The sequence below is a fragment of the Eretmochelys imbricata genome, chromosome 4 (assembly GCF_965152235.1).
Source record: "Eretmochelys imbricata isolate rEreImb1 chromosome 4, rEreImb1.hap1, whole genome shotgun sequence".
NCBI lineage: Eukaryota > Metazoa > Chordata > Testudines > Cheloniidae > Eretmochelys > Eretmochelys imbricata.
In genome coordinates this window covers 38,682,868-38,707,891 of record NC_135575.1, presented here as the reverse complement: position 1 = coordinate 38,707,891, position 25,024 = coordinate 38,682,868, and the positions used below count along the sequence as shown (strand labels likewise).

At 40.8% G+C, this 25,024-nt stretch overlaps 1 protein-coding gene across 1 annotated transcript in view; it reads right to left on the bottom strand.

Moving 5' to 3' along the window:
* Nucleotides 1-5,484: 5,484 nt before the first annotated feature.
* The window catches only part of ANK2 (ankyrin 2), a 252,289-nt gene continuing 232,749 nt past the window's right edge, over nt 5,485-25,024 (bottom strand). The window contains exons 41-51 of the mRNA XM_077814767.1: nt 24,850-24,924; nt 21,446-21,577; nt 20,651-20,797; nt 19,240-19,516; nt 17,046-17,340; nt 12,358-12,450; nt 11,766-11,849; nt 10,657-10,821; nt 9,845-10,027; nt 7,839-7,930; nt 5,485-5,662 (exon numbers count right to left, since the gene is read on the bottom strand). Of these exons, the coding sequence (XP_077670893.1) occupies nt 5,485-5,662; nt 7,839-7,930; nt 9,845-10,027; nt 10,657-10,821; nt 11,766-11,849; nt 12,358-12,450; nt 17,046-17,340; nt 19,240-19,516; nt 20,651-20,797; nt 21,446-21,577; nt 24,850-24,924 (1,721 nt within the window). The remainder of the gene's footprint in view (nt 5,663-7,838; nt 7,931-9,844; nt 10,028-10,656; nt 10,822-11,765; nt 11,850-12,357; nt 12,451-17,045; nt 17,341-19,239; nt 19,517-20,650; nt 20,798-21,445; nt 21,578-24,849; nt 24,925-25,024) is intronic.

The window sequence follows — 25,024 nt, the reverse complement described above, 5'->3', positions numbered from 1 at the left end:
GAATGAATAATTTATTCAGTGGATTTAGTCCCCTTATGTTATGAATGAACAGCTCATTAATTTGTTTTCTGTAAACGTTCAATAGATTGTGAGTAAACTTTCTGCTATGAGTATTCATTATTTAGAATTTACACTATGATTGAAGTCAGAATCTCTGCTCTCTGATTGGATGACCTATGTTTTATAAACAACCTGTACTGAGCACCTGAAGAAATGAGTGGGTGTTGATCTTCATGAGGAGATGAATGGTAAGCCATTTAAGGAGGAGAGAAGACAAGGCTTGGGGAAACATTTCCTTTCCTTATTTGACACACAAAAGAGAACATTATATATGTTATCGGAGCCCAAACTTTTATATAGCTGGGTTCCTTCCTGACTGAGAGAAGCATAAAACAGATTATGTAGCTACAGTGTATAATTGAACTTTTAGTCAATTTTCTCTAATGCTAAGCACATGTGTAGTGGTCATAGGATATGCCTACACTGCAATGGAAGCCCAGGCTTTGAACTGCTTCTGTCCTCATACAAATTGTGCTAACCCAAGGGGATGGAGGATCGGACCTTGAGTCGAACTGGGACACAGGGTTCAAGCGCTATTGCTTTGCAGTGTGGACACAACCCCACTGAACTCATGTTCTAAGAGTCTACCAAAAGTATCCCATGGGCTGACTGTTTTTTGGAGTGTGAAGTTAGGTGATCATTCAAGTTTTTCCACATAGTACTGCGAACAAAGGGCTAGAGCAGCCACATTTTGGGAGCATGCTAGGAAGTCTTGGATATGAGTGGTTGGACTCAGGCCCACAAAATGCAGTGTAGACGCTCAAGTCCTAGGTTAACAAACCCAAGGTCTGCTAACTTGAGTTCTGCTAACTGTGGACTGCAGTGTGTATACACCCACATCCTTTTCCATTTAATTGCTTAAAATTAACCAGGGAGCTTGGAAAGATGCTAGATGTCCAGCAATACATACTCTACTTCGTGAATCGGTGAAGGTCTGGGGAACTGGTGTGTTTTGTTAAATGTTTGCTCACTGGCTGAATGCATGAAGTAAACTTACAAGTCTACGCTTTTAGTAAGAAGTACAAGCTGATGAATGTGAGGGGCAAGGATTCACAGTCGCAAGTACTGTTGATCTGGGTCAATTGTTGTCTACTAGTTCTTGTATAACCAGTTGCTGATGTCAGAACTCCTTCTCTAGTGGCAATGTACTGTATATACTTGATCATAAGCCGGTTCATTTATAAGCTGACCCCCCAAGATGGATAAGTAAAAATGGAAAATTTTTATGACTTATTCATAAGCTGACCCTATAATTCAGGGGTCAGCAAACTTTGGCTCCTGGGCCATCAGAATAAGTTTTGGAGGGCTGAGATGGTTTGTTTACCTCAAGCGTCCACAGGCACGGAGGTAAACCTACGTAAACAAAGTGTCCTGGCGCACCAGCTGCTTATCCTGACTGGCCAGGACAGCAACTGGTGGGGAAACTTTTTTTGGGACCCCCACACTCTCCCCATCCCATCCCTTCCCACCTTATCTGGGGAGGGCCAGGGGAGGATGTCTCTGGCCTGGCTGGAGCTGCTTCCAGGAACAATTTCAGGATATAGCATAACCTACAATCCGCTTTCACTAGTCTATAAACCAGTCAGGTTGCATACATCAGTGGTATTTAGACTTTAGAGCAAGGCATGGGGAGGTGAAAAGGAGAATTTAGGAGTCTGTCCGCACTCTGTTCCCTCCAAAACACTTCTGCTGTGTTCTTGCTCGCTCTGTCTCTGACTACTTAAAGCGTACAAGCAACAGGTTGCTTGAGCAAATGTTTCCTCTTCCAATGAACATTTCGTGCTTGTTCAGAGTTAGTTATAAAAGGATTGTGAACACCTGAAAGCTTTAGTCACCATGGACATATTTTTTTCCTGTATTTGATGAGATCTAGTAAGGTCAGGATTTTATATTCTGTAAAACATAACAGCATGCTAATGTTATTTCTAGCACCCAGGTTAGACCTCCCCCAATAGCCTCCTTATAACCAAATGATGCTACAACAATATAAAATACTCACACCAATAAGAATCTGCATTTTGCTTAACTATGGGCTGCTTCATGGACTTCTAGGTAACTTACACGGACTTCTTGTTTTGGAATTGTACTGAAGATAGAGGACACCTTGTAAACAAGTGGCTCTAAATACAGGTGAGTAAAAGGGTACATTAATCTCATTCACAGTCTTTTTAAAATAAACAGTGGCATAAAAAAAGGATAAGAGTACAAAGCCTACATTTAATCACTTGACAATGAAACCATGTAACATGAATGGGGAAGGAATAAGACTGTTTAACAAGTATATTTAATCCTTTAAATGAATCTTCTGTGAGAAACTTTTCTGTTTAAAATTGACAGATATAAACTAAGAAGTCAGTACATTCAAGGGCTAAATTTCTGGTTGGTTGTAATAGGTGACCAGAGGGGCACGAGTAGCAGCTCCATAGTGAAGACTTTTTATTTTTTTAAGCACTTACAGCATGGATTCCACTTCTTCGTGTATGTGTTTTTGTTTTAAAAAAAACTTATCCTCCCTAAAATTACAGCACATATTCTCTTCTCTCAAAGAACATTGAGCAGATTTGCTTGTAGCTCACTAATTTAGGAGTTAAATTATTTAAACTGGATCCTTTAAGAAACTTAGCCCCTGGTGGCAGACTTTTTCTCTTATCTCAGCAAAGGAATTACAGAAATCGTGCACAAGCTGTGCTCACAGAATTTGTTTTGAGATCACTAGTCACTTTTCCCCAGAACAAAACTCCTTTGCATGCATCAGAAAATTGTGTGTTTAACCAAGTAGTTAGCACTGTAATTACCTGAGCTGCATTGGCCAGTCCTGCATTCTTTATGTAAACTAATTCTCTATGGCATCAGTCAGGCGTGAGGGCTGAAGTTTCAGGCTCGGCTCTGGTCTGTTACACTGGTCTAACGTCTATACAGTTACTCCAGACATAGTCCTTAGCAGACTTGGACTCTGTGTCCATGTTGTTATGGGCCAAATTCTGCACCAACTCAGCCACACCCCATATTTTCAATGGGTGGCAGGGGAATAAGATGGGACAGAATCTTTTAAGGGTAAGTCACTTGGGCCAATACTTGCTACAATTCCATATGTAATGTCAATGGGACTCAAGGGCATACTTTGGCCCACATCTGTACATATTAAAGATAAATGTTGCACAGTTTAAGGGCAAATTGTGCCCTCAGATGCTCAGTGAAGTTAATACAGTAAAATGGTCACTCTTAAAGCCAACATTTACCATCGTTTCCTGTACTTATTTTAGGAAATAGTGATAATTGCATTGCATATTATGGTAACAGGCTCACCACTAAGGGCTGCAACCATACAGTTTTATAAAATAAATGAACTTAAAAGGGGAAAAATACTCCTCATGTGACTTTTGTGGTGGTCAAACCAGAAAATCAAGACAGAGAATGTCAAATCAGTAGTAAAAAAACCCAAGCCATTATTGCTACATTTAACACTTGTACATTTTATTTAATTAAATCAGCCATTGTACACATTGCAGCTATGTATTGTTAGTGCTGTAGGTTTATTTAACTAATACATGCCCTCATAGATATATTCAATTAGTGTTATCACCATGGGAACAAGATGCTGATTCATCAACTTAAAAATCACTTCTTCTCACAGTATTCAAGTTCTTTGATAACACAGCAAAAAACCAAAAGGTGAATAACCATTATGTTGTTACACTGAACATCATCTGCACCGCAAATAACACAACAGAAATGCATTTCTTTACAGCCCTGTTCCTGAATGTCATTCAGTGCTGTCCTTGACAATTAGAAAGCCATGGTGTGTCTTGAAATGTTGCATCATGGGTTTCTTTTATTTTGGCTGCCAGCAATGCTTGTTTCCCATCTGACTGCCAAAAAACTATTAGCACGGTGCCCTGGGTTGCTTTGCTTGCAGGAAGCCAAATCTCCCAAGATGTTTTCTCTCTAATGAGGAAGTACCATTGTTTGATGGGTGGGGTTTTTTTTTTTTTTGGACGTTCTGAGCACTGAGTGAGTCATTTTTCTACAAGAGTAAAAGGTCAGATACGTTTGGAAAAATATCAATCCGAGGAGGACTTGACTCATTTTCATCTTCTGTGAATATACTTTTTCTTTATCAAATAACAGATTCAAAATGTACATTTATGTGTGTGTGTGTGTATATATATTATATATGTTAAAATGCTATAGCAATCCAACCACTAGTAGAATAAAGTATAGGGCACACAATATTTCGGATTTTTATATTCCCTTCTTTCAAAATAAAAGTGCAGGGATGCTGTTAATCTCAGATGGTTAGTTTAGAAATATAAATCAAATAACAAAATTTAATGTTTCAAGCATTTTTAGGCCCTAGTCAGTGACTTTTTTGAAAAAAAGAAAAGTTAATTGGAAGATAAAAATTGCTCGCTCAGTGCTAAGAGGGTTAACAAGTCTCTGACATGATTACAAGAGGATTTGATTTTTAAATGCCACATGCATCAGATAAGAGGCAATTTTGATAAAATGTGGTGCATTAGTCTAAGCTTTTTTTCTTTTGTATAGTGGGTAAGTCTTTTCTCCAGAATTATCTACAGTGCAGTGGCCAGCAGGAAGTACCACCAGTAAGACAATGTGGTTTGCTAAAGCAGTGATGAAAACAGGAAACTATTGTAGTTGTAGCTGTTTAATACACCCTGCCACATGTCCAGATCTAAAAGATTCTAATACCATATGCAAATTAGCCATAGATATAGCTGCTAGCAAGTTGATTACCTAATTGGGTATTTTTTCCTTCTTTAAGTGGCTGTCCAAGAATCTTAGAAGTATTGATAGCCACAGTCAGCTGTAATCAGACTGACTTTTAGAGTCTTTTCCTAAGAGCTCACTAAACTGGAAGTCCTATGGATGCAGAAGGTCTGCAGTGCTTCCTCCCCAGAGTATCTTTAGTCGATTGTGTTAGCAATATTTGTTGTTACTTGCTGTTCAGCAGTTTCAAATAGACCTTGTAATCCACGATGCTAAAAGTAGTCCTAATGGGCAGTGGGGTTTTTTGAGGTCTTTAAGTCCAAGCACTTTAGCTATGTACAGTTTACATGTTAATAGCCTTTTTTTTATGATGCATGTACATAGTCACTTGAAGAGGCCTGTGGATGAAATTGGAGCTAGTGCAGAAGCAAAGGAACAGCAACGTGGCAAAGTTCACAAGTTCCCAGTACAGCACAAAGGTGATGAATTAGTGGATAAACCATCCTGAACGAAGGATGCTATCTTTGGTCACAAATTAGCTTACAGGTACAAAAAGAAAAGAAAGGAAAATTGAATTCATTGTAGGTGCTTGAAGAAGAAATGTCAGTGACTTCCAGAGATTACGTAAGTCTATATCGATGAGAGTGAATGCCGCATATTGGATAGGTGGTGGGGGTAGTGAGATGTGGCAGCTTCTCATTTGGCCTCTTGCTTCTGGTTCTCTTTGCAGAAATGTCTAAGAAGTTGCTGGAGGTCATGCTGGAGGTCATCCTGTGCTTCTGGTCTATTCTCCAGCTGTTCTATAAGAACATGTTTTCCATACTGGTCCTTCACCACGGTCCTCTTCTGTGAGCTGCATTTATTCATTGTTGTCCTAAAGATGAGAGTAAGTAAATGAATGTGGCATTTCTGCCCCCCCCCCCCAAAGCATTAGAAACTCCTCCTGAAGTGCTAAAATTCCCCCTTTCCTGCAGAATTAATTATTACATAGCATGGAATTTCTGTAAAAGGCATTCTGCCTTTTGAGTAGGACTGGCGGAATTTTAAGGCAGCAAGACGGTAAAGAACTGTAGCTGACGACCCCAAATACTGAGCTCAGAGTTTCTAAACAAACAGTGACTGGAAACTTAAATAGTTGAGAAACCAAAACCAGATTGCTTTTTAAATTTAATCTTGTATAGTTGTGAAAAAACAGCTCAAAACAGTTGTTGGATTTTTTTTCACAAGGATTACATCATGCAGTTTTATAACAAATGCCTGAAAAAATATATGCTCTAATGCACCAACATGCAACAGCTTTTGAAATCCATGCAGGACTCTCCTACTTAGCTCTGTATGCTGAAGTTAAGCCCACTATAAGTTTTGTTTATCCTTCTTACAACTGTTCCATCTTTCACTGACTACTTCAGACAGGCACTCACTACTAAATGAATGACCTGCTACGAAAAGATTATAAAACATTATAATGGTATTTTACAATCTCAGTTGTTGGGCTCAGCAAACGGGTGCTGTTGTAGACCTGGGAGTCCCTCTGGCCTTAAATTCATTTTCCTTCTCAAACAGAACAAATAAACTTAGCTCTCAATGCTTGCATCTTCTAGCCAACTTAGCTGCTTGTGAGATATATGTGTATTTATCAGCAGTCTCCAAAAGGACAGTGATTTTCCCTAGGCTATAAATCATGTTCACTGATGTCCCCACCCATTCAAAAGTAAGCAAACATTTGGGAGACACTTTATGCATAAACTGCATTCATACTTTGGAAATATTATGTGGCCACTCTTAACAGAAGCAGGGACAGTGTGCTTTGCAAAAGGGAGAGAGAAATTTACAGTAAAAGTAAATCAGCCTACACGAGCCTGTCAGACTTATTAAGCTGGCATTTGAAGTTCATGGTCTTGTGGTTCTCCTTCCCTCCCCACACCCTCTCTTCAGTAGCCATCTGCTTTTGTGGTTACCTGGTAAATATTTCAGACTTAGTGTCACTTGTTTGGGCCTGACCCGTTACTACTATCATCTATTCCTCTAAGCCCAGTCAACCTACTTGCTCCCTCTCATACACATGTTCTGTGTAATTTTAAATAACTCCAAACCTTTTTGTCAAACCCCAGGTGGAGCCAAATTCACTGCTAGCATCAGTAAGCATCTAGTGAAATTGGACCTCTGGATGTAACAGTGGGCATAATGTCTCTTAGGGGATAGGGGAAGTGTCACAAAGCAAGACAATTCATTATGACTTTTCTCTAAAATTTTGAATATGCTGTATAAAATGCTTTTAAAAACACATTTTGCTCTCAATATACTTTTCAAAAATATATAATAGGATTACTTTCTAGAACTGAAGATTCTATTTCTTTTATGGGAATAATTGTCACAATATTAACCTATTCCAAAAAATAGTCACAAGGAGACTGGTGTATATACAAAGACTGCCTTATGCAGTAAAAACCTCCATATGATACTTTCTAGAGATGACATCTACCTGGAAATTCAGAACAAGGTACTATAACCCCTCAGTTAAAAAATCAGATCCAGGTTTGGATTCCAAATACTTCTGAACAGCTCATCTCTGCACCTGATTTACATAGTAGAGTAACAACTCTAATCATGCTCAGAAACCAGCTCATTCTTGCGCACACACACTCAAATGTTTGAAAATACTCATCAAACTAAATGGTTAAAAAGGAAGGAATATGGAATCTGAGTTTTCAGCTGCTGTGTAAATTAATTTCAAAATGACTAATTACAATCCATTATTCCTCATCTCCTGTAAAATCAGCTATACATTGTCTTAGAGGGGAGCTTTCCAATGCCTGATTATTTTTTTTTCTTCACTGTACTCCGTAGATTAGCTTACATCATTTAGTATGTCAGTTCTACTTTAGGCCAGGGGTCTGTTCAAAAGTGTCTGGATTTGGTCTGTGGTCAACCTATTGACTACCCTTGCTTTAGACACTGCCAGCCAAGGGTCTTGCTCAAGACATTTTAATCTCCCATCCACTTTTTTCAGTGTTAGTTTGTTAAAAGTTCACTGCCATGCCAACTCAAACCTTTTAATAACTGATCCATCCTCTTTCATGATCTCTTTCTCTACTAAAGTGGGGAGTTGGACTTTCATTTGGTTACCTGTAAAACTCAAAGCCTAAAGTGAAACACATAACACAACCTTAGGTAATTAATTGTACTGCACACTTTAATACTTCTGCATTAGGTTGTTTTTGTAAGGGGTATCAGAGGCAAGGCATGACAAGCATTGACCTGCCACATGCCTGTTGACTTTGAGTGGGAGTGAGGGGCCCTTTGTGTCCTTAAAAATCTCTCTAGTTAATCATTACAGATGTATGGCAGTGTACCCTTTTAACTTTGAAATGGTATTGGTTGATTCTCAGGTGAGAGTCCTAATTACAAGGCTAAGGAATATTCTGGGGCGGGGGACTCCCACCATTTCTCCTCCTGAAGTTGTTCCACTCTGAATAAAGAACAGAATAATTAAGTAGGCCAGTGAAAGACTTACTCATTAGGTGTAGCATCACTCTAAAACACTCACCTAATGCAGGGAGACCACTGTTAAACTCCCCCCTCAGGAAAAGGGGGAACTTGCACTAGGGGTCGCCCATACTGTGGCAGGTTATAAGGGAGGTAGTATGCCCTCATTTTATTTCAGGCCCTGCAGAGAGTGCCACTGCTTTGCAGCCTGGACTGAAGCACCCATCCCCACAAGAGGGGGCAGGGCTTAGGACACACTGATGGGCAGCTTCCTGCCTAATGTGCTGGCTTTGTGGATTGCAGTTGAAGGTGCATAACTCTCCTTGTCCAATGAACTGGGGCCTAGGCTCTGTGATGCTCAGCATACAGAGCCTACGTCTCTGTGTGGATCCCACCCTTGGCCTTATAGAATATTAGGAGACAACCATACGGGAAACAATTTTCTAAATGGCTGCATGGAATTTTCCTGTTTTTCTAATTTCCCCAAGGGCTTTCAACATATTAATTTGTTCCCTAGTTCTTTTTTTTTTTTAATAGGATCACTTCTGTGGTTGTACTGGATTTTGGTAGAAGCTTTCCATTTTTAATTTTTTTTTTTTTTGGTAGGTATAGATTGCTATAGCGATGTGGCTGTCTAGCAGTCTTCATTCCTAACTAGCCAGAGCTAGTGTTTCCTGTTCCTATAAACAATGACCTATCCCTAGGAATAGCCACATGTGACTATGGATAACTCTCCATAGCTGTAGCTATAGGTAGAAGCTAGCTACAGATACCTATTTGTACCCTACGCTGTAGCGGTTGGTAGCTGTCTCTTGCTATTCATCAATATGCATAGTAACTGGGAGCTATCAGCAAGGAACAATATCTACCTGTAGCTTAGGATGCTATCCATAGAGTTACCTAGCTGTAGATCAGGGGAGGGCAAACTATGACCTGTCAGGGCTTTCAATCCAGCCCACGGGGCTAAGGCAGGCCCCCTGCCTGCCGCGGGTTGGCAAAGGGCTGTGTGTACTGCCCTTGCCTGGAGGCACCGCTCCCCCACAGCTGCCATTGCCTGGGAACAGGGAACCCGGGCTGTGGTGCTGTCCCCTTCTGGGAGCAGCGCAGAGCCAGGGCAGGCAGGGGAGCCTGCCTTCACCCGCTGGCACCCTGAACCCCCTCCCACACCCTGCGCTGCCTTCTGCCCCCCAGCCCTACATTCATGACCCTGCATACAATTTCCGTATCCAGATGTGGCCCTTGGGACAAAAAGTTTGCTCACCCCTGCTGTAGATGGATATCGACAGCTATACTTACCGAGCTGTAGCAACTGGTGGTGGTAGGCAGGTATAGCTTGATATCCATGGTTAGCTACAGCTCATTAGGAAATGGTAACTATAGCCCACTAGCTATCCCTAGCGGTTGGTAGCTATTTTCAAGCATTTAGCAGCAAATTCCCTAACAGTGGGGGCTTGATACTGCCAGGTGTTAGTTTGTTGACTGCAATGGGGGTAGATTTTGTCCGTATATGCTCTGCCACAGTGCCAGATTTAAATTTCTTTTCTGTGAATTCCAAATGAAGGCACTTTACCTCTTCAAAGTCCTCTTTGGCTGATGGAAGATCAGTGGCTAAACTAGCATCACCCAGGTGCTTCTCCATTCTCTCTCCTTGTACCACTGTGGTCTTTACAACTTTACTGACCTTCCGGCCTTCCACTGGTTCAGCCTGAAATTCTGAGGCACCCGTCAGAACACTGGGTTCAGAGAATGTCACCTGGTAAGAAGATATGGATTGCAGATCATCATTTCAGCCTAGGGAAATCCTTAACACAATCTACATACTCTTATTTAATCACTTTCTACTTAGATAGATGGCTCAGGGCATCCATAAAAGGAGACTGAAAATCAATATAATTCATAGGTGAATTGAATAGGTCTTTGACAGACATCTTTGTTAGAAATCAAGGATTGCAGGGGAATGGAAATGTATTTGTCACTACCCACAGTGTGTTTGGACTATGGATAAACACAAGAATTCCTTCTCCAGGAAAGCGCTGCATTTACTTTATTTAAAAACAAAACATAGAGCATGGTTTGATAAGAGATTATTTTACAGAAGCTCCACCTATAAAAAGTTGCTTTATTGAATTCATTTTGGGGCTCAAGCCAGAAAAATGTAATCTTCATTTGTATCACAAGGTTGAAAGTCTGCCTCTGGTTTTTACTGATGCCCTTTAAAGTACTTTTTTTTAAAAACAGTACACCGAAAGCCAAGATAAACACCTAGTCAAGCACTTTCAGTCATAGACTGTGGTGACACAGAATAGGTTGCAGGGGGAGGGATAAGAGAACTGTTCTTCTAGCTCTCTTCCTTCCATGAAAAGAAATCTTAGAAAGTATCACCTCAGACTGTTCAATGTCACTTTTCAGCACAACCCGCTTTACGACTTTGGAATACCCATCTCCTTCTTCAATCATAACAGGTTCTTGTGGTGCTCCGTGCATTAGGACTTCCTCTTTTTCTGTGCCATCTGGTGAAATATATCGCCTGATAATCTTTCTGGTGACCTAAGGGGATAAACTTACTTCTGTCTTTGGTTCACTTCAACATTTAGGTACAGAATTATCTTAACAATAAAAAACAGACCTTAAACTTCTATACTACGTGTAGTACCTTCCCATTCAAGGATCTCAAAGCACTTCGCAAACATCAATAAGCTGAGGGGGAAATCCTGGCCTCATTGAACTCAATAGCAGTTTTGCTATTAGCACATACACTCTTATCATCTATTTCTAAAGTGCCTATCTGAGTAGTATCTAAGTGCTGAAAAATGATAAAGCGGATGCAAAACCCAAATCTGTCACCTCAAGCCTTTTGATTGCCCAGTTCCCCTGGGGACAGATTCTGACATCCATATTGACACCTGAATAGTATCATGCTCCCATTGGTGCTACTCATTGTGAATAAAAGGTATCAATATCTAGCCCACAGTAATTAATGACCCTTAGGTGATGAAAGTGCTGTACAAAAATAACCACACGATGGTGCTTTCTCCACTAAGACAAGTAAAATATTTCAAAAGCACCTTGAAGTGATTTAAGAGCCTAAGTCCCATTTTGAAAAATCTTAGATACTTAGGAGCCTACGTCTCATGGAAACTGAATTGGCATTGTGCTCCTCCATAGAGCATTTTCCAACAGAACATTCTTCTGTTGGAAAATGAAGATTCCTGAAAATTGTTGATTGCAATAAAATGTCAGTGAAATTACAAAAAAAAAAAACCCCGCCAACCCCAAACATAAAATAAAGATATAACAAATAAATATAGCTGTGCTTTTGGAATGACAACAAACTTTGAATTAGTGGAATTTTCTGCAAAACAGACATTCCAGTTCCTTCACAGCTGAAATTACTTTTGAAAATAGAACTTCAGCTCCTAAGTACCTTAGGCAGTTTTGAACATTTTACCTAAGGACAGTAAGAATGCACCAGAGCGTATGACTGACAATACCTTCTTCACCACAATGTGGCCATGTTCATCTGTGTACTGCTCCTCTGTCACCGTTTCCGGTGGTATTTCTGGCATATCATCGGCCTGCATGACAAGAAAACAGAACTTTATTAAGCAATGCCTTAATATAAGTGGATGCTTTAAATAAACAGTATAAAAATTATTAGTTAGCTAAAGTAAGGATTTGAAAAGCAGTCAAGATGCATCAATGCTGAGTTGTTAAACTCCATACAATATTCAGCAAATTAATATTTAAAGACATGCACAGGAAAGTTATACCACAACCAACAGGCAAATAAATATTAGTTCACCTGGCCATGTGTGGGACTGAAAAAAAAGCAAAACAAAGTCCTTGTTCCCTTACTGAAGCATCTCCACAATATAGGCTATAGCTGACAGTCTTACTGTAATTCTCCTCCGCCCTAAAACGTATTAGAATAATATTATTGAAGTTATTTAATGGCCATGCATTATTCAGGAGCTTGGCAACTTCATAGGTGGTTGCCTTAGCAGCAGACCTTACGAGGGTTTTCTACAGATGTAACCAGGACATAATTGCCAGTGGCACGTGCAGTAGTTCAACACTCAGTACCTGAATAATCACCCGGCGGCGAATGACCCTGGTAGTTACCATCTCTTCTTCATCTGAGCTGGTCTCTAGCTCACCTAATTCCTCTGCTAGCTCCTAGTAGAAGCATGGAAGCATTGCTCTATTTATCAAACTGATGTATTTATGACTTTTCCACCATAGTTATAATCTATTCTGAAAGTTTTGATTCAAGGTTTTTGACTACTATATTTCCTTTTTGAGAAACATATATGTGGACAATGAACAGCATATCACCACTTTCCTTTCGCCGTCTCTCTTTTATCTTAATAAAATTCACTGTTTGGTTAGAGTGGATGACAAATCTTAGGTGAACATATTTAACCTACTCTAACTTACTGGAGGTTGCGATAACCTGGCTAGCAGCAGTGTTGCTGTATAAAACTGCTGAATCTAGGACATAAGGTACCATTCATATCAGCGCTGAATACAGATCTCTTTTGTATGACACATTACAAAACCAATAATATAAGAATAAGTTTCCTATCCTCTGACAGCTGCACAGCACAGCACGGCATATATATTCTGGGCCTAACTCATTTAGCTAGGGGGAAAACAACCATCTATTTAATTCCTAGCACTGCCACCTGGATTTGGGAATGTCAAAAACAACATTTAGTGGCCTGTCTTGAAGTTTTCTCTCCTGCATAAGACAGCACTTCTAAATGCAGAGAGAGTACATGTGCATGGTGTACTGGGAGTTCTACTGGGAAATTGTTGCAGTCTCCCATAGTCCTACCAATCATCAACTATATCAGTGCATATGGAAACAATTAATATGATGGTAAAAAAGAAAAGATTAAAGAACAATAGGAATGATGGAAAGCAGATTTTAATTTCCTTTAGTGCTTAGCAAGTATGTTAAATATTTTAATGATTTCTAGGTGAAGACATCCATTTATTAAAAAATCCTTATTTAATCTTGAATAAACCAAGCATAAAGAGAACAAAGGCCTTTTCATGAAGTCAGAAATGTCTCTTATGACACATGGATCAGTTAAAATTAGATATGGAACTGAAATGCCAAGCTCAGCCCTCTATCTAGTGGCATCCGCAATAAACCCAGGAACAACTAGGTAGTCAAACTGATAGATGATACACAACATATGACACCAGAACTTAATGCTCACTAAAAATTCCCACAGAAATGTGTGGTGCTATTAATTCCAAAGACGCCCTCACTTTGGAAACGCTCCCGCCCATTTACGTACATTGTTCAGCATTGCTCTTACTCATGGCCCCCACGTGTGACTTCCTCACTGTGTAACCTACCAGGCATGGCATTCTTTTCTTCTCCTCCACCGTCTTCAGTGGGGGAAGGGGTGTAGTCGGCAAGACTATGCCATCACTTACACCTCCACTCAACACCCCAGAAGTTCACACAGTTGCAGAAGCTGAAAACGAGGGCAGACTTTGGCTCAGTGAGCCAGATGCTGGTGTAGCTCCACTGAGATAACTGACGTCAAGCACATTTATATTAGCTGATCTGGCCCTGTGTGTTCAGTTTTTTCAAACTGAAAAAATGGCATTCAGGCCAAGGTACGCCAAATTAATTCTGCACTGCAATTAATTCTGCACTGCAAGTTAGCTATACACCCATCCAAGTGTGCTCTAACTTGCTTTTAGGTTGCCTTTTGACACATTGGTAATGCATTTAGTAGTGCTGGATGTATTACTCCAAGCCAAATAAGCATAGTGCCAAACCTTTGAATCGTTGATGACTCATACCTTTTTAGGCTGTTCAGAAAAGGTTTGGTAAATCTGATCTTATGAACACTCACTAATTATTTTCCAGTGCAAGACTGTCTTTGAGGAGAGCCAGGAAGGCTATTCCTCCTCCTCTTGGTATAGTGGCAGGCGAGAGGCGGGGCCCACTTTCCCTTATGCTGAGCCCTCTCACTGCTACCCTACTTAATGTCTGTTATCTTGAGTCTGAGACTTCCTAGCCCTAGCTGGATGTGAAAATGCAAAATACATTATTAGCTTAAGACAACAAATCCAGAGCTGTATTTCCCTCCTTCAACTATACTGATGAGATCTGTCCTCTGCCCCATTATCATTCTTTTCTCCTCCTCCTCTGACTTTGATGGCTTTCTCACCTGTTCTCCCCTAACCCTCTGGTCTCAATGCCTCCAGACCCTACTGACAGCTCTCCTCCCACCCTTACCATGTCCCTCAACCTGTCTCACTCTCATTCTTCCTCATGCTCCTGGCTACACATGTTGGGTTTGGGGGGGGGCGCTCCCTATATTAACAAATGAACAAAAACACACCAATGAGCCATCTGCCTCTCAGACTCCCACCAACCTTCACTTCTCCCCCATACCTCTAACCTTATTGAACACACCACCTACCATCACTGCCCTGAGATTCTCTCCAACCCATCCTAAACCTACTCTCATCTGCCCTCCATGGCCTCGTCTCCACTCATAGATTCATAGATATTTAGGTCAGAAGGGACTTTTATGATCATCTAGTCTGACCTCCCGCACAACGCAGGCCACAGAATTTCACCCACCACTCCTACAAAAAAAACCTCACACCTATATCTGTGCTATTGAAGTCCTCAAATCGTAGTTTAAAGACTTCAAGGAGCAGAGAATCCTCCAGCAAGTGACCCGTGCCCCATGCTACAGAGGAAGCCGAAAAACCTCCACGCCCCCTTCCAATCTGCCCTGGAGGAAAATTCCTTCTTGACCCCAAATATGGCGATCAGCTAAACCCTGAGCATATGGGCAAGATTCATCAGCCAGATACTACAGAAAATTCTTTCCTGGGTAACTCGGATATCACCCCATCTAATAGCCCATCACAGGCCATTGGGCCCATTTACCATGAATATTTAATTACCAAAACCATGTTATTCCATCATACCATCTCCTCCATAAACTTATTGAGTTTAATCTTAAAGCCAGATAGATCTTTTGCCCCCCACTGCTTCCCTTGGAAGGCTATTCCAAAACTTCACTCCTCTGATGGTTAAAAACCTTCATCTAATTTCTAGTCTAAATTTCCTAGTGGCCAGTTTATATCCATTTGTTCTTGTGTCCACATTGGTACTGAGCTTAAATAATTCCTCTCCCTCTCCAGTATTTATCCCTCTGATATATTTATAGAGAGCAATCATATCTCCCCTCAACCTTCTTTTAGTTAGGCTAAACAAGCCAAGCTCCCTGAGTCTCCTTTCATAAGGCAAGTTTTCCATTCTTCGGATCATCCTAGTAGCCCTTCTCTGTACCTGTTCCAGTTTGAATTCATCCTTCTTAAACATGGGAGACCAGAACTGCACACAGTATTCCAGGTGAGGTCTCACCAGTGCCTTGTATAATGGTACTAACTCCTCCTTATCTCTACTGGAAATACCTCGCCTGATGCATCCCAAGACCGCATTAGCTTTTTTCACAGCCATATTACATTGGCGGCTCATAGTCATCCTATGATCAACCAATACTCCAAGGTCCTTTTCCTCCTCCGTTACTTCTAATTGATGCGTCCCTAGCTTATAACTAAAATTCTTGTTATTAATCCCTAAATGCATGACCTTACACTTCTCACTATTAAATTTCATCCTATTACTATTACTCCAGTTTACAAGGTCATCCAGATCCTCCTGTAGGGTATCCCGGTCTCTCTCTAAATTGGCAATACCTTCCAGCTTTGTATCATCCACAAACTTTATTAACACACTCCCACTTTTTGTGCCAAGGTCAGTAATAAAAAGATTAAATAAGATTGGTCCCAAAACCGATCCTTGAGGAACTGGTAACCTCCCTCCAGCCTGACAGTTCACCTTTCAGTAGGACCCGTTGTAGTCTCCCCTTTAACCAATTCCTTATCCACCTTTCAATTTTCCTATTGATCCCCATCTTTTCCAATTTAACTAATAATTCCCCATGTGGCACGGTATCAAACGCCTTACTAAAATCTAGGTAAATTAGATCCACTGCGTTTCCTTTGTCTAATCACCTAACAACCTTTTCTTGGTCAAATTTCAGAGTCACTACGGCCCTTTTACCTCTTTACTGCTTTTGACACTGTCAGTGACACTTTCCTTTGGATTTCATGACTGTCTTCTCTTTTTCAGCTCCCCCCTGTGCAGGGCCTATTTCTGCAACCCTTATTGAGATAGAGTAGTTCTCACTCAAATGAGCAGTCCGATTGACTTTAGTGGCACCACTTGCATAAGTGCTGAACAAGAATAAGCACTGCATAATCAGATCAGTGCTTCTCATCTTCAAAATCTCCATATAGATTAATACTTAATCCTTGTAACAACCATGTGAAAGGATCATTTAACTCATGGGGAAACTGAGTCAAAACAATTAAGTGACTTTCCCAAGGCTACAGAGTGAGTCACCGCAGAGCTGGAGTTAGAACACAGGAGTTCCTATCTCACAGGCCTGCACTCAGAAAATGCGTCTTATTCTAAAGATCATATTGAATTCTGATGTAAGTGGGCACAGCTCCCATTGTCATCAATGCAAGTTGTTGATGCTTACATCTGCGCTAAATTTGTCACATCATGCTGAAAGATACCCATGAGAGCTGATTTTGTCAGCATCTGCTTAAGACAAAATAAAACAAACATAAAATAATCCAAAGACTCCAGACAAAGCAATTTTGCTCTTCCTAACAAATATTTTATGATGTGGGGGGTGGAGGTTGGTATTTACCTTTTCAAAAGATTCATCATCATAATGTCTTTCAAACTTTGCTGGCTGTTCATCAGTTGACTCCACTATAACCAGACTAGTTCTCCTTGGGGAAAGTTCTTCTTGGGAGAGCTGGAGGTCTTCAAGTTCTTGTGCAATGGGAGAGTCACCTCGCTCACTGGATGATGGCGTCTGAAGATATGGCCTCTCGTGCTCTTCAGATCCTGTGGGGGAGCCTTTAGATTTTTCCTTTGCAAAGCCTGCTGCTTTTTCAGCCTTTGGTGCTATGGATTCTTCTGTTCCTGGAGTTGTGACACTGTGGATTACAGATTCAAGGGAGCTAACTGCAAAGCATTTTATGAGGTTACATGCTCCGTGAACTAATTTCTCTGCTGTTGTTTAGTTGCTAGTATAAACCATTTAAAACAAAGAACTAAAAAGAGTTAACAATAACACTGAAACCTACACATATGCAAATTGTGCTGTCGTATACTTGGGAATAATGGTGACTTCGGAGGTTTAGTTCTGCTTATCATCTAGTGAATATTTATCATGAAACATTATGGAAACAGTTCAAGTCTGAGTCTCCTCCCATTCCCCCCAATTTTACTCCACACACATCTATGGGACTCACTCACTTGGAAAGAAGGATCAGGCACTTTATTTTCTAGAATGTTACTTTGGGGCTGACTCTCCTCATTTGCATCCATATAAATCAAGAGCAACTCCATCAGTGTCAGTGAAGTTACACAGGGGAGAAAAGGTCAGAGCAGAATCCAATCCTTTGCTACTAAGATGTTCGGGAGCGAACACCCATAGACTACTTTAATTTGTGAGTTTTCTCCTTAAATCTTAATAATTTCTGGGTTTGGAAAAATAAGATTATGAAAAATTACAAATCAAGTCCCAGAGTTTAAGCTCCCTACTCACCATTGTGAGTAGTTACATATGAACAGTCCAAGTGAAGTCAATGGGACTATTTGTATGAGTAAACATTTATGAGTATTGGTAAAGGTTACACAATTTGGCTCCAAATGGCTATGCTTTAACAAAATACTGTCCCAATATAACTTACAGATGAGTGTGGTTAATTCAAAGTATTTTTTTTCCCTTTCAGTACCATTTGTACCGTTATATGATTCCTCTACCCCTGGTTCTCTTATTTTTTTTTCATACTCTATTTAGGTCAAGTCTGGTCAATCTTTCTTCCACATCCATGCATCAAAGGCTGGAATAATTTCTCCCTGGCCATTGCTACATCTATTCAATCTCAACACTCTCCTCTCCAAAATATGATGACTGGCACTGAACACAATATTTAAAATCATCTTAAGCAGCACCAAAATAACTTCAACAAATCTACACTTCATACTCCGTATGTACAGAAAATGTAAGATCTTACTGACATTTTGTATACTGTAAGTATTTGTACTTGAGCATTTTGTCTTCTGCAAATGTTTCCAGTCTACTATCTCTAAGCAAATCCAAGTCCTTTTTTTTTGTCCTTCTCAGCATAAGTTAGAGCAGCCCTCCTAGCACAGAGCCAGACCAAGATCAAAGGAACACACTACCAACCGGTGCTGTGCACTCCCTCTGGGCCTATAATTTTAAAGTGTATTGTTACTTTAAGTAGTCCTGAAACATCTTTTTCTCTTTAACTATTTGAAGTATACCTTTCACATACAGTTCCTGTTACTCATATATAGTTCTGAGTTTAGCGAATAAAGATTTTGGAAGAGCGGTTAGCGTTCTGAATTAAAATTCCTGTCTGAAAGTAAAAGATACAATGTGCAAATAACCAATGTCACCCCTCTGTCACTGACTCTTTCCATTAAGGAAATTATTACTATTAGTTTTAACATCAAAAATATAACTCAACTGTATTAAGTGTTGCAAAATTGTCATTTAAAAATTGCTGGCACCCCAATCAATAAAACAGCCCTCCAAAATAATTCCACCCATTCATGCCTACATCTTCTTTTCTTTTGTAATTACTGAGACAAAATTATTCCTTATTACTAATAATGAGCCAATCCGTCACTGAGTTTTCTCTCCTGTATAAGAACCCCACATAGATTTCATCCTGTTCTCAAATAATGAGAGATTAACGTAAGCCCTGAAACATATTCTTAAAGATATACAAAATAAATAAAAGTGCATTTCTGTTCAACATGCTATCGGTTATGGATTTGACCAGCCATCTTTTGATGCTTACAAGTACTCCTGTTGCGCAGCTGATGAATCTTCTGGCAGATCCTGTAGTTTCCCTGAGAACTCAGCTTGCACTCGCTCTTTGTGTGCTTGTCGCAGGAGCTCTGCAACTGATGTGTCTGTCTCAGTCCTGGGAGTGCCCTCCTGAAAGGAAGAGTAACTGACAGAAGTGTCTTCTTCGGAGACAATGGGAGGGTGATCAGATGGCTCACTCTCTTTATAATGCTCCTCTTCCTTCTTGTGTCTTGGACTGTACAGTTCCTCCTGCAGTGCAGAAAATCCTAGGAATGAGTTAAAAAAACACAATTAGAATGCTCCCTGGGAAACAAGATGATCTTGCCACTCTAAGTCAGAGGTTCAATAGGCAGAAGAAACACATTTTCTCAAAGCCTCAATGTATTGTGGGCTGTGGATGGTTTATAGTGCACAATTTGGGTGGAAGATGAAGAAACTGATGAACGTAGTTGGTGAAATGTTGGACTTATCTCTAGGATTGCCACACAGCTGGCTTTACAGTAACCTGCAAAACAAATGAGCTCCCTATCTAAAATATCAGCCATTGAATGAGCTGAAAGCACTTCAGAAATTTTAATTCAGACCCACAATAGCCCTTTGCAGTACATCAGGGATATATAGATTATTGCTTCACTCACCAAGTCCTATAGTGCTCAGTATCAATGTTTTGAAGACTGAAGAATACTCTAGCCAACTAAAACTGCAGGAGGAATTTAGGTGAGAAGAATGTAATTACCTGAATTGGAATTTGATCAAGACATTGTAGTTAACATCCTTACTCTAATGAAAAGTGGAATAGTGGAATAATATAAGGACCTTATATTCATATTTTACCCAAAGAATGGTGAGAGAAAACCACTTTGTGTAACATCTTGGTGTTTCTTAAATGTCTTTCCATCTAACAACTGCAACTCTTTATGAAATCCAACAGAATCACAGCACCAAATGCAGTTTTTACCATGGCCACTTGTATTCAGAGGCCTTCCAAGCTATGGGACAAATATAGTTTTAATATACTACATAAAGTATTTTTTTAAATGTGAGATAAACTTTTCTCTCATTTAAATGGGCACAACCTCATTGATTTCATGGAATCACCTATATAACTGCGAGCAGATTGGCCCACAGTGTACAATAATTTCTGCAAAGGTTAATTTACTTACATTATAAGAACTGGCTATGGCAGGTGTTTGATAAAACATATTATTTCATCTACATTCTTCATTATTAAATTGTCCTGTTTTTAAAGTTAGATGCCACTACTACACAAGTACAATGATAGAGTTAGGCGAGTCTCCTAACTACCCATTTGAGAATGGAATCTGGTGCACAGATGAGATCACTCTGTCAGTAAGTAACTTGCTGGAAAAGGTAAAGGGTTAACATCAGGAAGCATCTACCTTCACTATGATCCAGTCCAATTGTCTGTTCAATTTCTGCATAGGTGCGAGTGCCATGGCCCTGCACAGAGTCCATATGGCTGGTCTCCATTAGATGAACAATATCCATTCGGTTGATTTTTGTTAGACACTGGGTAAGACTTGTATCTGTGATGTTAGAAAGAGACCATTTAGTTGAGCTGAGAGCTCTATCTTGAATACACTCCTGGGCCACCGATGCCCCAAATCACAGAAATGCATAAGATATTCAAACAGCATTATCATACATACAATGCAAATACCTCATATGTGAAAAGAACCAAGGGACAGAATGAAAAAATCGTTATTATAGACAACCTGATATTTTGGAAAGGTTTCATGCATGAATTATTCTAACCTCATCGGCTGGAAAGCTGCCTCAGCTAATGCACATTTTTCTGCTTGGCTGGGTAATGTAGGATTTAAGGCCTAGATGCTCAGAGATATTTAGGTGCCTAACTCCCAATGAAATCAATGGTAGGTGCATAAATACCTTTGCAAATCTAGGCCAAGGTACTTACAAAGTGGGATTTCTGCCTTCTGTGAGATGTTATGCTTTTGCCTTCCAAATGCGCTGTGATAAATAACTTAAACACAAAATCCTGTGCTATTCCTCATTATGCAGATTCTATTGCTTAAAAGAAAGTACATTCTTTGGTCAGTTGCCTTCGTACTCTTCTAAACTCTATCTATATTTCCTTTGTGTGACTGTGGGTGAGCACGTGTCTAGCCTACTAGTCTGGGAAAGTACAGTTCATGCAATAACAGAAAATTTACCTGTAGCATGTTTCCCATCCCTTTCAAGCCAGTATTTCAGAAGTGCATGGCTCTGGTCCTGCAGTGAATTTGGATTTTCAATTCGGATCTGGTGAATTTGCTCTTCCGTGAAATCCAGTTCTCTTGCTAATTCTGTGAACAAGAAGCCATTTTTTGTAAAGACTTTCACATTTGTCGTTAGTGGGCCCCTTTTCAGGCTGGCAGCTGCAACCACAGAGATTACTTTCCCTGACACCAAACTTCTCTTCAGTTTATGTGCCATACCTACAGACATTAGGGTGAGACATTTTTATTTAGAGACCACCAAATCCTCCAGAATCCATCGTTCCCAATTTCCATTTAGTATCTCAAGTTTTTTGAATCTAGTTGAAGAACTGGTTAATTTTAAATAATGGCACATTTTGCAGGCACTGAATCCAGGGCTGGATTAAGATGTAAGTGCTAGAGGCCTCTACGGACATGTGATGGTCAGAATCTTAGCATTCCGATTTTTTAAAAAAAAAGTTTCTAGGGCTTACAGTTTGGAAGCAAAGTTTGAACATGTGAACTGAGAGTAATCAGTGTAGCCAGGACTGCTTGTGTTGACAGATAGCCTCAAATAATAGTTCTGAGAGAGGGAACTACTCCTTTCTTCTCAATGAAACATGAACTACACCCAGAATTAGTGGGAGGCTCCTGCCAATACCACTTCAACATAAAACAGTGTGTAGCAGAAGAAGGCATGGGTTTCAGCCAACTCATCCAAGCTGATATAACTCAGCTGTTGGAGTAAATACTGGGGAACCTCTACTGCCATTCCTGGCAGGAAAACTGGGGCCTTTATCAATGCCCCTGTCTCTTTGGGAGGACCTCCTGCCACTGCAATTCTGAATGGCAGGGCCATAGGGGGTCCCATGAAATGATGTTCCAAAGGCCCCAGATTGGGTAATCTAGCCCTGAGTGAATCCATTTTGTAAATTCAGGCCTTCTTGGAATTTTGAAACAAAATGTAAGCAGCTAGAATACATATTGAAAAACAAATTTTACAAATGCAGTTTAGCTACAAATTAGACTTAGAGCTGTGAGTCATGCAGAACTTTTTTCTAAAAACAATTTCCTTGTACCCCCAAAGTAAAATAGGGAAGAAGAACCTTTGCCACTATCTGTGTGTGTACCTCCAGGTTTCAGGCAGGCATTCTGCTCTGCTGCCATCATTAGAATATTCTAACCACTCAGGATTCAGGTTTGTCACTGCTGTGTATAGCTAAAACAAAGTTTGTGATGAGAAAAAGACCAAATTAAAGGCAAGATGGTGAGCTGCCCTTACAATACCACGCTGGGATACGAAGTGTCCCTTTTCCTCTCTGTGCAGCAGGAGGGCAAGGATTGTGCAGAACACTGGGTCTGGTCTACACTATAAAGTTGCATGCGCCTATACTCAGATTTGTCTCTGGCCTATGTAAGATCCCTATTATGACAATGCAGTAAAACCACCTCCCGAAATGGCACTGAGCCATGATCGACCCACTGAAGTCGATGCAGTGTGAGTGTAGACACTGCTAGACTTCTGTTGACCCTAGCTGTCCCACAATGCCCCAGTCCCTCTGACAGTGACTGCTCTGGTCACAATTGTAAACTCTACTGCCCAGAGGTCGTATAGACTGGAAGCCACCTACCCTTTAAACTGTTTTTGAAATGCCTTTTTCTGATTGTCCAGCTTGGTGAGCACACACCTAGGAAATGCGTCCGCATATTCACAAGCCCAGGGAGGCCAACAATAGATCTGGTGCAGAGTCACAGGCCTCCTGCTTTTACAATAAGCTACATGCTGTACTCGGCAGAGGCCCCACCAGCACCCCAGAGACCACCGTGGATACCTCAGAGGGCCTGAGACAGAAACTTAGCCATGAACAGTGAGGAGGAAGAGGAAGGGGAAAGCCATGGCAGTAGCTCTAGCAATGTGTAGGGGGGGGCATGGAGGGTCCAGTTTCCCGCCCCAGATTGGCCTGTCGGGACAGGGAGGGAGAGAGGCTGCTCTCCCTGGCAGCCTGGCATGGAGGGGGGCAACGCTGCCTCCCAGCCAGGCTCTCTCAAGCAGAAGTGACTCCATCCCACTCCCCACCCAGATGCCAGGGAGAGCGGCCCAATGTGCGGGGGGGGGGAGGCACAGAGAGAGAAGGACAGAGTCCCGTCCGTCCCCCCACAAGTAACATGGGACGGGGAGAGGTCACTGGGCAGAGGACACACATGGGGCGGTCACATGTCCTCCCCTTTAGATTGTTCTCCCTCAGTATGGGGAGGCACAAGTCATCTACTTACCTGCAGGTTCAAAGTAGAGGGATAGGGGATATTTGTTGAAACAAAAGCATCTCTGATGTTTTGCAAATATGGTGAGGAAAATTATGAAACACCCACTACAGAAGATTAACTTCATTTTGTTTGTATGATGGATTTTAAAATTTTCTCCAGTTTGTAACTCCCTTTTCAACCCTATTGTCAGGGATTTCATACTGCCCTAGGGGGTTACAACAAAATGGGACTTCTTTGGAATTCCTCCATCAAGGACCATGGTAAATTTGCCTACCCTCTGGAAGTGATTGAGGATTCTATTCTCTAAATTCATGGGGAAATGACTAGAGATATGACAAGAGGGGAGTGGGGTTGCATGGCAGAGGGCCAGGGAGGATGGTCCGGGTACAGTGGACTGAGTGAGAAAAGGTGCAGAGTTCATTGCAAACATAGATATCAAGGGAAGCTGAGTTTGAAGTTTTTGTTGGACAATGTGCAACCAAATGCAGGACAGAGAACTATGCACAGCTCATTCTCTTTAAATTCCTCTTGTTGTCAGCTGATTTCCAGCAGTAGAATTACTAATTTCACTCAGTTCCAATTTGGCCTCTCCACCAATGATGTATCTGTCTCACCCTGGTGTGGGTTTCTGCAGATAAAATCACTGTTGCAAATATGGTCCCTTTCATCCCCTCCAACTCTGCCATCAGTTCTGAAAAAAAAAGGGGTTGCTCTCATTTATGGAAGACTTACTCAGCTGCCTGTGGCTGCTTTGCAGCCCAGAATTGCCAGCGTACAGGCAGCTCTGGCCACACACCCACCTTCCTGATATGGCCTCTAACCAGAGTCCTCGGGGGCTGCAAGGAGGAGAGATATTGTTTTATGTATGTTGGTTCTGTGTCATTCTTATGCTGGCCATAGAGTGAGGGGCCATAGAGTCTAGTATCTGGCCCATACTCTTCCTTTTCTTTACTGCAAGGTCGTAAGTTCATCAATATCCTGAGAAAACTAGTTTCTATAAGCTATTGGAGAATTGTCTTTAATTAATAAAGACATCTGGCAGAAGCATAGAAATGGAAGAAAAACCCAATTCTGAATAAACATACTTTATCTGAAAGAGATTACATGCAGTTTACCTGTCCAGCTGAATCCAAGATGATCAGCAATGTGTGCCAGTCTTTCCTCTGTTCTTCCTTGATCATCCTGTTGATCTAAATAAGGTCAAACAGAACAGCCACAAGTTGTCTACGAACAAGTCAAGGAGAAGCTACAAAACTGATGTATCTCAAGAAAGGAAAGCATTCTTCTTCT